The sequence below is a fragment of the Meriones unguiculatus genome, chromosome 12, assembly GCF_030254825.1.
Source record: "Meriones unguiculatus strain TT.TT164.6M chromosome 12, Bangor_MerUng_6.1, whole genome shotgun sequence".
In the NCBI taxonomy this organism is placed as follows: domain Eukaryota; kingdom Metazoa; phylum Chordata; class Mammalia; order Rodentia; family Muridae; genus Meriones; species Meriones unguiculatus.
In genome coordinates, this window is record NC_083360.1 from 62,929,414 (window position 1) to 62,945,103 (window position 15,690).

Here is a 15,690-nt window from a genome sequence, read left to right on the forward strand (position 1 = left end):
CCCCTAATCACCCATGCTGCAGTTTAATACAGAATAGACAGGTGTACTGTTATTAGGAAGATCTCAGGCTAAGAATAGTGACACAATCGATTTGATATTATTCATATGCATGCAAATTTTTAAAGTGCTGCACACAAGCATATACATAGCTGTGTGAGGTGGCTCTCCCCCATAATCTCAGCATTTAGGAGGCTAAAGAGGAGGAGCACTGTGAGTTTAAGTCAGCATACAAAAGTCAGATTACAAAAATAATTTCAGACCAAAATGAACTACATGACGAGACTCTTTCTAAAAAACCAAACCAAACCAAATCAATATAAACACAGTTTAATATGCACCTAAACATTTAAAATAGTAAAGCAGATTTGTTTTTTCCATAAAGAAATTTGTGTTTCCTTGTTGGAACACAGTCTAAGAATGAGTCATGTGAGAATTCTGAGTACCTGCGAGAAGACAAGAATCTTGTGATCTTAGTTTCTTCAAAACAGAATTGTTCTTGGAATGTGTTTTTGTGCTCCTCCCAGATGTAATGGATAGGAGTGAGTTTACTTCAGCTCTTGTTATTTCTATGGCTGTATGGAAAAACATGTTTTTGCCATGTGCAGCTTGTCCTTATGATTGTATACTTTACTCAGGTAATTCTTAACCCCCAGAGTATAAGTTGACTGTTGCTCTGAATAAAGTTGGCTATTGCATGAGACTTTTGTCCATTCTCCCAGGTTTGTGCCGCCAATGAGAACACTAAGCATGTCCTCAAAGTAAATGACCTATATTTTTATCTTTCTCCTTTTTGAAATTTCTGCACACCAGATGAGTTCAGTTTGCAGGAATAAAAACATTTGCTTCATTTCTGTTGTATGTTAAGAACCTTATCACTAAATTTTAAGATAATTTTCTTGGGGGCTCAGAAGATGGCTCAATCAGTAAGAGCACATGCTATGTAAATAGGAGAAGCTGAGTTTGAATCCCTGTCACCCATGCAAGAAATCAGGGATGGCCAGCCAGCCAAGCATCATGAGCTTCTGAGAGACTGTGTCTAGGAGGACACTGGCTATCCTGTGCTTGTCTTTTTTGAGGTCATAGGTGTGTGTAGTTGCATACCTACAAGCATGCAACACACACACAGACACACACACAATCAGTCTTGAGGCAGTTTCTGAGCTGACTGAATTAAGATGAGTGGATTTTGTTTATCAAAAATAATATCGCAGTTGCTTTTGCCTATTACCTTGGACACAGATTAAACACCTACTGTCAAAGAAGTAGACTTTAGAGAGTGCGTAAACCTGTTAATTTGAAGAGAGGAAAAGTGGGCATTAAAAACCTCTTGGCACATAAACATGATACATAGACCATCACCTACTGTGCGAAAGAGAAGGATGTTTGAAAAACCTGCTCTGACGTTTTAACTTTCCAGATTAGAAAGAGAATATTTCTCCAAAAACAAGAAACTAAATGAAGAAATCGAAGAACAGAAGAGAGTAATTATAGATCTTTCAAAGAGACTCCAATATAATGAAAAAAGTTGCAGTGAGCTACAGGAGGAACTTGTAATGGTAAGGATAAAGATAAAAACCCTATGGCAATGACTTTATTGGGCCATATTTGATGTGTAGCAAGTTTATTCCCCTGCCATGTATCATGAAATGATAGTGTGAAAGTAGTTTTAGTGACATTGTTAAAAATTTCAAACTGGAAGTACTGATTACATCGAATACATGCATAATAAAAAAACTCCCTAACTTGGAACAGTTGGAAAAACCAACTGAATTAATAACAATTCTGAATTATTGAATATTTTAAAATGTATTCAGGTTTTTTTTTTTTTTTACTTGAAGTGCATTGAGTGATTTTACCTAGATAGAGGAAATCCACATTTGTTTTTTAAAATTACTTTTTAAATTTATTACAATTTATTCACTTTGTATCCCAGCCCCTCTCTCAACCCCTCCCAATCCCGCCCTCCCGCCTTCATCTTCTCCCATGCCCCTCCCCAGTCCACTAATAGAGGAGGTCCTCCCCTCCTTCCATCTGACCCTAGCCTATCAGGTCTCATCAAGACTGACTGCATTGTCTTCCTCTGTGGCCTGGCAAGGTGCTCTCCCATCAGGGGGAAGAGATCAAAGAGCAGGCCACTGTCTCTTCATGTCAGAGACAGTCCCTGTTCTTCTTACTGGAGAACCCACTTGGATAATGAGCTGCCATGGACTACATCTGAGCAGGGGTTCTAGGTTATATCCATGAATGGTCCTTGGTTGGAGTATCAGTTTTAGAAAAGACCCTGGTTTGGTTCTGTTGCTCTCCTTGTGTAGCGACATATAGTCCACCTTTGTAATCAATAGATCTGATAATTTTAGTGACTTCATTTTCTAATCATTTTGTATATTTATATTACATTACATAAAAATCTAATCAAATTGATCATTTTGAGTAAACTAGTTATACAGTTTATTTCTAAAATACTGATATGTTCTTGTGAACTATCCTGTATTTGAAAAATACCATCATCACCCTGTTGCATTAGACTATGTCTAGCGTCTTGCCATGTGTGTATCACATTCATGCAGTACCTTCAGCAACCAGAAGACATCAGATGCCGTAGAACTGGAGTTGCAAATGATTTGAGCCATTACTTCAGTAGCTGGGGATCGAACCAGGGTCCTCTGGAAGAGCATCCAGTGCTCTTAGCCACTGAGCAGCTACTTGCCATGTAATCTAGGACTCTTCCTCAGTGGAGAAAAATACCCTAGGGTGGTTGAGTTGCTTGCTGAGTTTGGTCTGCTGGTTTACTAAACCTTGTTCTCAGTAGTTTGGAAGGTGGGCCAGAATGTAGAGTTCAGACATTATCACTGATGTAAGTTGCACAGTTTCTCTTGGTTCTGACATGGGGCTCTAATAAGTAGTCTAAAAAGCAAGACTTACTTAATTCACCACAGATTGATGGGTGTTTTGTGATCAGAAAATGTTCTTGGTTGCAAAAGATTTTTTAATTTGACATTTACATGCTGATGAATAGTCTGAGGCAAGTTGCAACACATCAGAAACCTCGTTTGCTTGGCATTCTTCCTATTCAACTCTGTTGTTTTGGTAAGGGTGCTGAAAATTGTAGACTCATAGTTTCTCAAAAGCATGATAGGTCACTAAAAGCAGTTGAAGAACTAAGGAGATGTTAAAAAAATTATGAGGGTGCAACCTATGCGATGTACAGTTTATGTGGTTCACACGAACAATGTTTTCTATTCTTCCATCTCTCAAATTCTTTGTGTGTTGTTTTAAAGTTAGTACACAATGAGGTTTCTGTCTGTGTTATTTTTTCTATTGCTGTAATTAAATATTTAACAAGTGTGACTTTAGGGAGAAAATGTTTATTTTGACTCACACTAGAAGGCTAAAGTCCTTGCTGGCTGCGGGACTTGAGGGAACTGGTCACATTTCATCTGCAGCCATGAAGCAGAGTGTTGGCTGCCTGGGCTGAGCAGATTCCCATCACAGTGGGCGGGTCTCCCACTCCTGTCGACCCTTACCTCTCATAGTCATGCCCGGTGGTTCATCTTATCAAGATGACAGCGAGATTAAACATCATAATTTCACTTTGGCATTTTTATACACATTTATCATTTTGTTCGTTTCTTACATGTTTCTCTTTTTTCATCTTTTTGCTTTTTTCTCTTTCCCTATTACCTTTTCTTTCAACCTTAATTTTTGTTGTTGTTTCTGCAGACCCGAGGCTTGAAACCTTGGCCCCTTATATGTTAGGCAAGTGCTGTGTCACTGAGTTCATGTCTCTAGCTCTGAACCTTTTTGTGCACTGTGCTTCTTTTAAAGTTTCCTTTTGATTCCTGTCATGTGAGTGTGATGTACGTATGAGTGTGGGAAGGTCAGAGGACAGCTTTTGGAAGTCTCCCCTACTGTGGGTTCTGGGGAATGGAACTCAGAGCATTCAGCTGCAGCAGCAGCTGTTTTTACCCACTGAGCCATTATGCTGACCCTGTTTAAAATTATTGTTCTGTATTTCCTTACCTGACTTACTAGGAAATTTAAGCATTATTTACTGAAAAATTATTGAATGAAAATAGCATTGCTAGTAAGTATATTTTTATTTCTACAGTTATTAATTATTGTACTTTCTAAATTTTATTGTCATGTTCTTTTGATTTTCTTATTCCTCTGTCATTGATATTTTGATAATAAAAAGACAGGAAGCTGAAAGCTAATTGATTTTATATTATTATTTGTTTTTATTAATACAGTTCATTTTCACAGTTTAGCACACACATATATAGACATATATAATGCATATCGATGACTCCCACCTCCCACCCTTCCATATAACCCCATCACCATCAACCCCTCTCTCCCTACAAGGCCCTTCGCATATTTTTTGTGTTATTTTTGTGACTCACTCAGTTTAACCAGGGCTGTCCACATGAGTGTGAGGTTGGAACTATCCTTTGGAACAGTGGGCTCAGCAGTAGCTACACAACTGAAAGACAGTTACTCTCTCACTCTTCCAGCATTTCTAAGTAGCCAGTACTTTCCCGTGGAGGAATAGGGCTCCAGGAACCCCTGCTCCATCTGTGACTGACTGTTGACAGGCCTGGTCAAATTTTAGCAGTCCAGGTGCAGGCAAGTGCCCTTCCTGTGAGTTCATGTTTGCCGTGCCATGTCATGCCAATGGATAGCATTCCATAGCTTCCCTGTCTATCATCCAGAGCTTATTTTCTTTCTGCCCCCTCTTCTACAGTGTACTCTGAGTCGTAGAGTGGGTGAGGTATATGTACGCCAGGGCTGAACACTTATTCTTAGCATTTTGACCAGGCTTTGTTTATACTGCAAAAAAGAGTCACTAATCACAGACAAGAACAGTATACAAGTATTTAGAAGGTGTGTACCCTATCAGTTTAATAAAATGACAGTACTAAGTTTCTGTCAGGACCTATGACGTCCCTAGATATAAATTTTTTGACCAGGCTTATGGAAGCAGACATGAAGTCTCTCCTCTGGATTGGCCCTCAAACCCAGTCTGAAGACAGTTGGTTACTTCTTATCCAAGTTAGTTTTAACTGTTAACATGATACAACCTAGTTGCACCTGAGAAGGGAGTATAGCAGAGGAGATGCCCAGCTTAGACTGGCCTGTGGGCCTGTCCCCAGCCATTGTCGTGCGTATTCAGGAATTGATGCAGAAAGATCCAGATCACTGTGGGTGAGTGTTTCCTGGGGAGGTGTCCCTGGGCTGTGAGAAATCTACCGAGGGATGAGCAAGCTGGCCAGCAAGCAGCCTTCCTCCATGGTTTCTGTTCTAGTTCCTGTCTCAACTTTCCTCAGTGCTGTACAGTAACCTGAAATCTGAAATAAGCCCTTTCCTCTTCTGCTTTGCTTTTTGTCAGTGTTTTAATCACAGCAACAGAGATGAAACTAGCACACCCCCTCCCCCTAAGTCAAGCCACTGTTGTACCAGTGAGCACTCTTGCCTGGCAGGCTGATACTGTAGCACTCAAGATTTCCAGCTGGGTAAAACTGTGTTCTCTCCCTATGGCTTGTGTTGTACCTTCCGGCACTATGTGCAACAGCCAGCAGGGAGGGAGCTTCCTATTTGGTTCCATATTGATTTTTCTGTGTCCTGAAACCAAGTGAGCATGATGTCTTCAGCATCAGGGCATTCCCATCTAGTTGTGTGGGCAATAGCATGTACTGTTTTTGGGACCTCAGGCCTTCCTGACCAACAACTAAGAGGGAGGTACCCCACACCAGCCACTGGGCTTTTCATGTCATCACTCATGGCTTCTGGGATTGGAATTATCCATCCATGTAGGGAACCTATGTTTTTGTTTTCTCTGTTTCTTATTATGGTAAAATATATGAATATAAACTTTACATTAGTTATCTAAATATTTTTGATATACTCCTTTATTGATTTTCTTCTCAACAGGAGAAGGCTAGGTGGTAGGTAACACTGGCCATATTGGCGACTCTGATTTGATTGACTATGCCTTTAGTAAGGTAGAAGGGCAGCCAAGGATGATGCCTGACATCAACCTCAGGCCTCCTTGTGTATAGATGACCACACCTACACAAATTTGCACACACACATGCACACCCCCAAGAATAGGAGAAGAAAACAGAAATATCAGATTAAAAGTTTAAAGTCACAAAATAGAGATTTTGTATTTTGTAGTGTTATATCTCAAAACTCTGGCTGATGCTTTAAATTAATAATTTTATTATGAAGAATATTTGACTCATGAGGAAACTTTTGGCTTGTTTATTTTGGGAACAAAATTGTTTTTATGGCCCTCTGTAATCTTTCTGAAATTTATTTTAATTTTAGGTATTTTGACATTTTCTAGGATTAAAATGGGCAACATAAACCATTTACCGCTTTTTATTTTTTCATGCTAATAGCATGTTTCTAGGGTAGGTCCTCTTAAGGACCATTATTCAAGTCTTGGTCTTTATTTTCTCTGCTGCTTTGGAAGAGAAAAATTAAAGCCACTTTCCTTATTAGTTTTCTGGTGAAGCCATGATGCTATTCATAAAATGCAAAGGCTTCTGGAAGTCTTGAGACAAAAACAAAAACAAAACAAGACAAAACAAAACACCATTAACCCAGCACAGCGTAGACTAATTCTTAGAGCTGAAAGAGAATTTAGAGATAACTTAGCCCAGGGTATCCAAAGTGTTGGTAAACCACCTACAAAACAGTTGCTCCTCTGTTTCAAGACATGGAATATAAATATAGAGCGTATTTTTGGGAAAGTCTAAATTGGGTAAGTGTCAAAGGGTTTGTTTATTTATTTATTTGTTTGTTTGTTTATTTATTTATTTTTCATCAGGGCTTCACTGTGTAGTTCTGCCTGGCCTCAAACTCACAGTTCTGGAGTTACTATGTAGACCAGGCTGGCCTCAAACTCACAGTAATCTGCCTGTCTCATAAGTGCTGGGATCAAAGGTGTGCATTCCATAGCCCTTTTTTTTTTTTTTTTTTTTTTTTGGAGCGTTTAAAACACAGGTGAATTTAATTGCACTGAAATTCTCATTCATTGTCTGGTTAATAAATTAATGGCATTTGTTGATTTTTAATGTCCCAGAATTCAGTTTAGACACAGGACAACTATATAGTGAAAAAAATTAGTTTTATGTTCACGTGAACATAAGATATGAATCTTAAAAGAATTTTCCTTTAAAATATATTGCTTGGGGAATGGGAGGAGATGAGGGAGGGTGGGATTGGAAGGCAATGGGGGGGCTACAGCTGGGATACAAAGTGAATAAACTGTAATTAATATAAAAAATAAAAATTTAATTAAAATATATTGCTTTAGGGGATGGAGAGATGGCAGGCTATTAGTCTGCTGCTCTTTCCGAGGTGAGGAATTAGTTCCCCCCATTGGGCGGCCCACAGCTCCTGCAACTCCAGCTCCAATAGCTCCTACATCCTCTCCTGGACTCATGTGGGCATCTGCCCCTCGCATATGCATACTGAAAAAAAACATTAACATTTTAAATTAAAAAATGTAGCTTTTGACTTCAAAATCTGTGAGTGGAATATCAGCTAAACTGTATTTCTGGCATAAGCTGCTCAGCAATTTCGCTTATTAAAAGCAGCCCAAAGCTCAGAAGCTGCAGCAGGTCTGGAAGACAAAGCTGAGTTTTGATACTCTCTTTTTCTAAAACAGGGGAGCTTTCATTTTCAAATTGCTATTATTATGACTTGCCTGGTACTTTCTTCAATGAAATTTCCTTAAGTCCATCATTTCTTGAGATTTGCTTTCCTGCCACTCAGTGATATTTAGTTAGAGCTCTAGGAGAGACCATATATTGGAAAGGGGATTCTCGTTCTCATGAGGTTTTGCTGAAAAGTGTGTTTTATTCTCTGAAGAGCTTATGATTGGAAAGTTGTGTGAACGTTTTCTGTGCTTTGGGGACTTCACTTACTGCTGATAACAATGACGGCTCTCATTACACAGAATTCGGGAAGTGCCTTTTGATTGTCTTCCTTTGGTAAAGTTAATGTTCTTTGATAATATTTTTGCTTCAAATGTTCTATTGGATTTTGTCCAAAGAATTTTTTTATTTTGTTGGACATGTTCAAAACTAATGGATTAATGAATATTTTACCCTAAAATTTTGATAAAAATTATTGATTGCTATTGTTCACAAAGGAAAATAGTATTAATACCATGAACACTGGTTTAGCTCATAGAAATATTATTCTTTTTTGTTTCATTTCATTAATTAATTAATTAACTTTATACCCCTACCACAGTTTCCTTTCCCTCTCCTTTCCCCACTTCCCTTCCCTTTCTATTCAGAGAAGGGAGACCTCTAAGGTTATCACCCTGCCTTGGCATATCAAGTTGAGGTGGAACTAGGCACATCTTCTCTTATTGAGGTTAGGCAAGGCAGCCCAGTTAGGAGAAAGGAATCCAAGGGCAGGCAACCAAGTCAGAGATAGACTTCCAGTTGTTAGGGGATCCACATGAGAACTAAGCTGCACATCTGTTATATATGTGTAGGAGGCCTACATCTGTCCCATGCATACTCTTTGGTTGATGGTTCATCACCTTTAGGCTCAGGTTAGTAGATTCTGTAAGTTTTGAATAATAACTGCAGCAGATTTGGTCTGAAGATTAAAAACAACAACAATAAAAAACTAGCTATGCCACTCCTAGGTATATACCCGAAAGTAACTCCATCATGCAACAAGGACACTTGCTCAGTTATGTTCACAGCATCTTTATTTTTAATAAAGAAACTTTTATTTTAATAAAGAAACTACAAACAACCTAGATGTTCCTCTGCCAAAAAATGGACAAAGAAAATGTGGTATATTTACACAATGGTTGAGATTTAAGCATCCTCTCTTGGCCTTCCTTGTTACTTATTTTCTTAGGGTCTGTGGATTGTAGTGTGGTTATCCTGTACTTTATGGCTATTATCCACTTGTAGGTGAATACATATCATGTTTGTCTCTCTGGGTCTGGCTTACCTCACTTAGAATGATCTCTTCTAGTTCTATCTATTTGCCTGCAAATTTTATTCTGTCCTTGTTTTAAATGCAGAGTAGTATTCCATTGTGTAAATCTTCAGACTAAATCTGCTGTAGTTATTCAATTTCCACTATAATCTAACAATTATATTTTATATATTTGTAGAATTTATTTATATATTTAATATTGATATTTTTTCTTCCTTGGTAATATGACAGACATCACAGTGACCCTATATGAGTTACGTTTTCTAAGAAAGGGAGGTCTTAATATTTTATTCTTTATATTTATTAAAATTTTTTTTTACATTTATTGCCTGCTTTTTGATCACTTGCCCCTGGTGAATCAACCTTGCCAGGCCAGAGAGGAAGAGGATCCAGGCAGCGCTGATGAGACTTGATAAGCTGTGGGCGGATGGCAGAGGAGGAGAATTCCCCTTTCAATGGACTAGGGGAAGGGGATAACGAAGAGGGAGGGAGGATGGGACAGGGAAGAATTGAGGGAGGGGGCTTCAGTTGGATATATAATGAATTACTTGTAAAAAAATAAAAAATGAAAATGAAAAAAAAAGTAGCACTGCTGACAACTCTGAAAGAAAAAAAAAGCTTCAAACTGCCATCCTTTAAGTAAAAAATGAAGGTGGAATAAGATGTTTTGAAAGAAAGTGGACATATTAATATGATTTTTAGAGTAGTACCTATTATTATAATTGCTCTATTTTAGTTTTACTATTAACCTAGTATAATGCCTAATTTATAAATAACCCATAGCATAGGTATGTGTATATAGAAAAATATAGTGTACATTTGGGTTAGTGTTGTCTATGTTTTCAGGCATCCTCTGGAACTTGGAACAGTTTCCTTGTGGGTGAGAGGGCGTCTGTGTTGAATGGATGTAGTTGTGTTGTGTTGTGTTTACCCTGTTTATTTTGTGTGTAAGGAGCCTTTCACCGGTAGTGCTCTCCCCAGCTTTTAAACAAGCTTATGTCTTCTCACATTAAAAAAACAACTCTTCTTTGACCTAGTCTCCTTTTCAACTGTCTTTCTTTTCTCTCTCCTTTCCTTCTTACCACAAAAGGGCTTTCTCAAGTTTCTGTTTCCATTTATTAATTTTATATTTGATTAGGAAAAAAAATCAGGCCTACCCCTGATATTTCAGTCTGGGTTATAGCTATACTGTAGCAAAATACATTTCTTTAAAGTGGGTAATGACCTCCATGCCAAGTGGACACTTCTTAATCTTCATTTTGCTTGGCCTTTCTGTGGCATTGAACATAATTTACAACTCTCCTTGAAACAGTCTTTTCATGATATTATGCTTTCCAGTTTTCTGTTTTCTTCACTCGTTCTTTTCAGTTGGCTAGAGATGCTGGAGTTCCTGAAGATTGTTTGGACTCATTTCCCTTCCCATCAAACAGGCTAAATCAAGTTTTATACAGTGCCTGTAAATGATTCCAAAACTTATCCCTGGCTTTGCAGTAGTGTGTTCAGCTGCCTGTGACATTTTTCTACATTACTTGCTCTCTGCTCATTTTCACAAATTCTTTTAAAACCTGTTACTTACCAGGTGTTGTGCTGGGGCTAGGGCTGACTTCTGTCTCCTTTGTAGAATTTGAGCAAAGAATGAATTTTTACTCTCCCTGCCAATAATGAGCCGGTACAAGCAAACAAACAAGAAAGCCAGACAACAGCAGTCTAAATGGCCTTTACCTCTGTTATTCCCATCAAGAGCTGAAATCCATCCAGTTCTTTTAGTTTGAATCCTTAGGCTTAATTTTAACTCCTTCCTTAAGGAGTCCAGCCAGCGCCATGTAACTCACTGTGTTGTCCTAAGGCTCAGGTGTCCTATCTACTGTAGATCTTGTAGATCTTTCCTTGGTTGTAGTCATTGTTCCCCTTTCACTACTAACGCCATCACTTGACTTTTGCACCAGGTCTATTGGTCTTGACTGTATTCACTACCGACTTTCATCTGACAGCTTGCCATGTGACTCCAAGCAGGGTTTTTTTTTTTTTAAGTATTATTCAGCTTTTTCTGTCTCAGTCTAAAAATATTATTTATTCATTTTCTCTGTGTGGTGTATGTGTATATATATATATATATATATGTGTGTGTGCACACTCACTCACGCTCATGCTGGTGGACGTCAAAGGTCAACATTGTGTGATAGTCTTTATTGTTCTCTGTCTTATCTTTTGGGCTAGGATCTTAATGAACTTGAAGCTTGTGGTTTTGGCTAGACTATCTGATGGTGGGTTCCTGGGATTTTCCTATCTCTACACATCTTCTAGGGATCTATACCCAGGCCGTCACTCTTGTGCAGAGAGCTCTTTCCTCATGAAGCTGTCTTTCCAGTATCCTGTTTCACTTTTATTGTCATACACTTTTTATCTTTTGTCAGAGCATTATTTTGAGGATAGGAAGGTTTGTTATATATAAAATACTTAGGAAGTGTGAGACACTAAGTTCTCAGTGAATCAATATCCAAGACTTTGTACAGTTGCACATTTGGCCAAATAAAAAGTATAAGACAGATTATACTAGTGATGGATGTAAACTGGGCAATTAATATCTTGTTGAGACTTAATTATACTATATAAACTCATAATCAAATCTTCAGCTACTGCAGTTTGTAACCTTATTATGTATGCTTTTTTTCTTAATTAAAAGGCTAAGAAGCACCAGGCCTTCCTAGTAGAGACATGTGAAAATAACGTGAAAGAATTGGAATCAATCTTGGACAGCTTTACCGTGTCAGCCCAGTGGACGTCAGGTTAGTTGAAGGTATAAAATGACAGATGCATCTGTCAATGTTCCAAAGTCACTACAGTTTGGGAATTCTGCAGATGCCTCTTCCAGTCCCTCATCTCAACATGCTTTGATTTGATGACATGGTAAGAGCAGTTCTCACAGCAGTTAGTTGGCCTAGCTGGCTGGGAAAGGGTGACGGAGTGTGGACCTGCTGTTGTCCTCTCAGAACTTGATTTACAAGTGTTGAAGTCTGTGTGGTTGGACAGACAAGGGCTCACTTGCTGTGTTCTGAATCCAACTGAGAGAAGAGTCCTTACAGTATACCTGCAAGGGGAACAGATGTTTCCATCAAACTGAGCCAAATTCTGAGGCAACCTTCAGCAACTTAAAGGTCATGCATTCCAAAGGTTATGTAGGACACAGGCTGTAGCCGTGCCGCGCTACACTGCTGCTTTCTGAGCCAGCTCTCTTTCTCACACATATATGCTCTGGATATTAATAACTTAAGCGTAATTAAGAGCTAACAAAATTGGGTAGAAATACTTCTGGGATTAGCTAATAAACTCTGTTTACAATATCTACTTTCTTATTTTTTGTGTTTTTTTTCATCATGTATGCTTACAGTGGTTTGAACTTAAAACTTTTACTTTTCTGTTTTCTTTTGCCTCAGTTTATTTAGTTATTTCATGATGTGATTATATTCTTTAAAAAAAGGACATAAAATTAAATTATATATATATTTATTTATTTAAGGCAATTGAAAGTGGTTTGGGAAAGGAGTTCTTCTACTTTTTTTTTTTTTTTTTTGCGATGGGGTTTCTCTGTGTAGCCCTGGCTGTCCTGGAACTCACTTTGTAGACCAAGCTGGCCTCAAAGTCACAGAGATCTACCTGCCTCTGCCTCCTGAGCACTGGGATTAAAGGCACGTGCCACCCCCATCAGGTGGGAAGGGAGTTCTTTAGGAAATGGAAGTTTAGGGAAGTTTGTTGTCCTGGAGAAAATGGAAGGCTTTAAGCTCAGGGTCTGCAGACCTGGCAGCCAGTAAACTGTTAGACATTTAATATGCACTGTTTCTTTTTCAGTCTGCTTTTATAGTTCATGTTTTTAGTTGTGACTTCATTAAGTTCACATATAACTTTTCATTGTTATATTTTAGCAATGATTTAAAATAAAAATTATGGGGGCTGGAGAGGTGACTCAGAGAATAAGAGCCCTTGATGCTCTTCCAGAGGACCTAGGTCCAGTTCCCAGCACCCACATGGTGACTAACACCTGTCTATAACTCCACTTCTAATTAATACATACAGGAAAACACTCATAGAGATAAAATAAATAAAAGAATTAAGGTGTGTGTGCACACATGTAAACATGTATGCATGCATATGTATGCACATACCACAGCATGTCAGTGGTAGTCAGAGGACACCTTGTGGGATTTCAGTTCTCTTTCTACCATTTGTGTCCAGGGATAGAACTCAGGTCGTCAGGCTTGGAGGCCGGTGCGTTTACTTGCCGAGTCTTCTTCCGGGCACCAGTATCTATATTTTTAAACTTTAGTTTCTATACGTATGTAAACACTATATGTTATAGGACGTATGTTACCAGAAGAGGACTGTGTACTCAGTTAATGATTTTTGGATTGGTATAGAGGAATTGCTGTTTCAGTAGCTTGTGATGATTATTTGCTCTTGCTTTGTGGATTCGTTCTCCTTTGGTGCATGGTTTTCCTTGTGCTGTATGAGGCTGACTTCCATCCTTTGCCTTCTGGCTTCTCATTAGGTTCTGTTTCTACTCATCATGTTTCAGGTCAGATAGCTGTTGTTTACTTTCTTCAATCTGCTTTATTCTTCATATATCTTTAGTTATAATTTTATTAAATTATTACATAGCTTTCTTTGTTTTTTAATTAAATATCCAACATTAAAATGAAGAAGTTGCTTATTAGATATTGATCTCTTCTTAGCAATTGCTGTCAAATATTAAGTAAGTTTCTTGTTTACTATTTTACTGTGAAGATGTTCCACTAAAAATATCCTATACTTTTTGAGGACACACATGTTACATCCCTAAAAATTGTGTCTATATGTATAGTATATAGATTTTTGAGTGAAAGTCTGTTTCAAGCCAAAGCGTACATTCTCAGCTTGTGATGGTGGCACGTTCGTAGAGCTCATAACAAATTGTAATCAGTTAGCCTGGGATGAACTCCCAGAGTTTCTCTGTAGTTAGGATGAGTAGGCAATAGTTCTACCTCCTTTTATCCCTGTATGCACTTTTAACTTCAATATATGCTCTGCAGCTACCCTGGATTTCAAGAAAAGTAATCCATAGTTGCTGAGATATAGAGGTGAGGTTACATAATTTGTTTAAAACTTGCTCTTTCAAATGAAACGATTGGGCCTGTGGAATGACTCAGCAGGTAAACAGTGCTAGCTGCAGAAGCCTGAAGACCTCAGTTCAATTCCCAAAATTCACACCGGAAGAGGAGACTCTCAGTAGTTCTGTGATCTCTACACATGTGCTGTGGCCTGTGTGTGTGTGTCCCTGCACAATAATAATAAATTGAAATATTAAGGTGAAATGATTAAAAATTATTTTCATGAATTAATCTTAAGCCAGAATTGACAGTAGTTGCCCGGCATTTGAGTTTTGTGGTTTGTGTATGTTACGAAACTTTCTGAAGTGCAGTGTAGCCCATAATTTTGTCTTCAGGTAGCAGACAAGTAAAGTTTGAGTTAGTCCAGGAATGCTTAGGAGTTTATGTATACAGATTACCTTTATTTTCTTATCAGTGTGGTAGTTACACATCAGTTCCTAAGGTCACATCCTTTCAGACCGCTTTCTTGACTGTCAGGGTGACAATTGAAAGTGAAAAGGCTAAACTTAAAAGAAGAGTCAGTCTTGGGCTTTTAGTACATAGCATCAGAACTGGTCCTCTGTATATTTGAAAGTTGTGAAGAAACTAGTGTCTTCATTGCCCTCCCCTGGCCACAAAATAGTCATTATATGTAATGATGGATGTATAAAATTGACTTGATTGTGAGAATTACTTCACAGTGTGAATATACAACACATCATTGTATAACCTGAACTCAGAGTCAATTGTTCTTCAATAAGGCTGGGGAGAACAACAAAATCTTGTTAGAGCATGGATTTCCTTTGCTCTAAGCTGCCCAGGCTTTGCTTTTCTGTAGAAGCCAAAGTGCTAGCAGTGATGGGCCTCTATGCTTCTTGTGCATCGGCCTCACTTGCTGCTCACCCCCTGCCTGGCTCAAGTCTTCTAGCTAACTCCTTGCCTGTGAACACACCAAGCATTCTCTTATCTTAGCCGTCTTTATGATGAACATTCTTTCTAGGTGGAGACTTTAAAAACAATTACTTTTGTTTTAGTAGAGTATACCCACATAGCTTTTTTCTACTGTTCTCAAGCCCATGTTCAAGTGTCCTTGACACTTACCCCTGCATATTCTCATGTGTTCAGCCTCACCACCCCTCTCCATTTCCTGATGCACTCTTGTGTGTGTACCATAGCACCTGTTATCGTCACATGTTTCTGACACTATTTAGCATGTTTCTTACTACATCTAAGTTGTCTTTTATTCACTAATGTTATAGGGCAGTATGTGGCACAAAATAGTCACTTGAAAAGTAATGAGTATGAATTAAAAGAATGTTGAAGTCTATTTAAATTTTTTAGTGTTTTTCTTTTGAGGCAAGGTCTTAATTATGTGGCTCTTAATTGCCTGGAGCTTGCTATCTAGACCAGGTTGGCCTGGAACGCAGAGATCTGGCTGCCTCTGCCTTCGAGTGCTGGGATTAAAGATGTACAACACCATGGCTGGCTCTGTTTTCAATTTTACTTTCTAGAGTTATCAATGTAGTCTTGAAGGTTTTCTAAATTGTGGTAGTCTCTGGGAGCTCTTGGTAAATAGTCACAGAAAGACTGA

The 15,690-nt window shown here is 38.4% G+C and overlaps 1 protein-coding gene across 1 annotated transcript in view; it reads left to right on the forward strand.

Annotated features, from left to right (window-relative positions):
* The window catches only part of Ccdc171 (coiled-coil domain containing 171), a 324,843-nt gene that overhangs the window by 69,755 nt on the left and 239,398 nt on the right, over positions 1–15,690 (forward strand). Inside the window, exons 10-11 of the mRNA XM_060365796.1 lie at positions 1,418–1,556; positions 11,663–11,765. Of these exons, the coding sequence (XP_060221779.1) occupies positions 1,418–1,556; positions 11,663–11,765 (242 nt within the window). The remainder of the gene's footprint in view (positions 1–1,417; positions 1,557–11,662; positions 11,766–15,690) is intronic.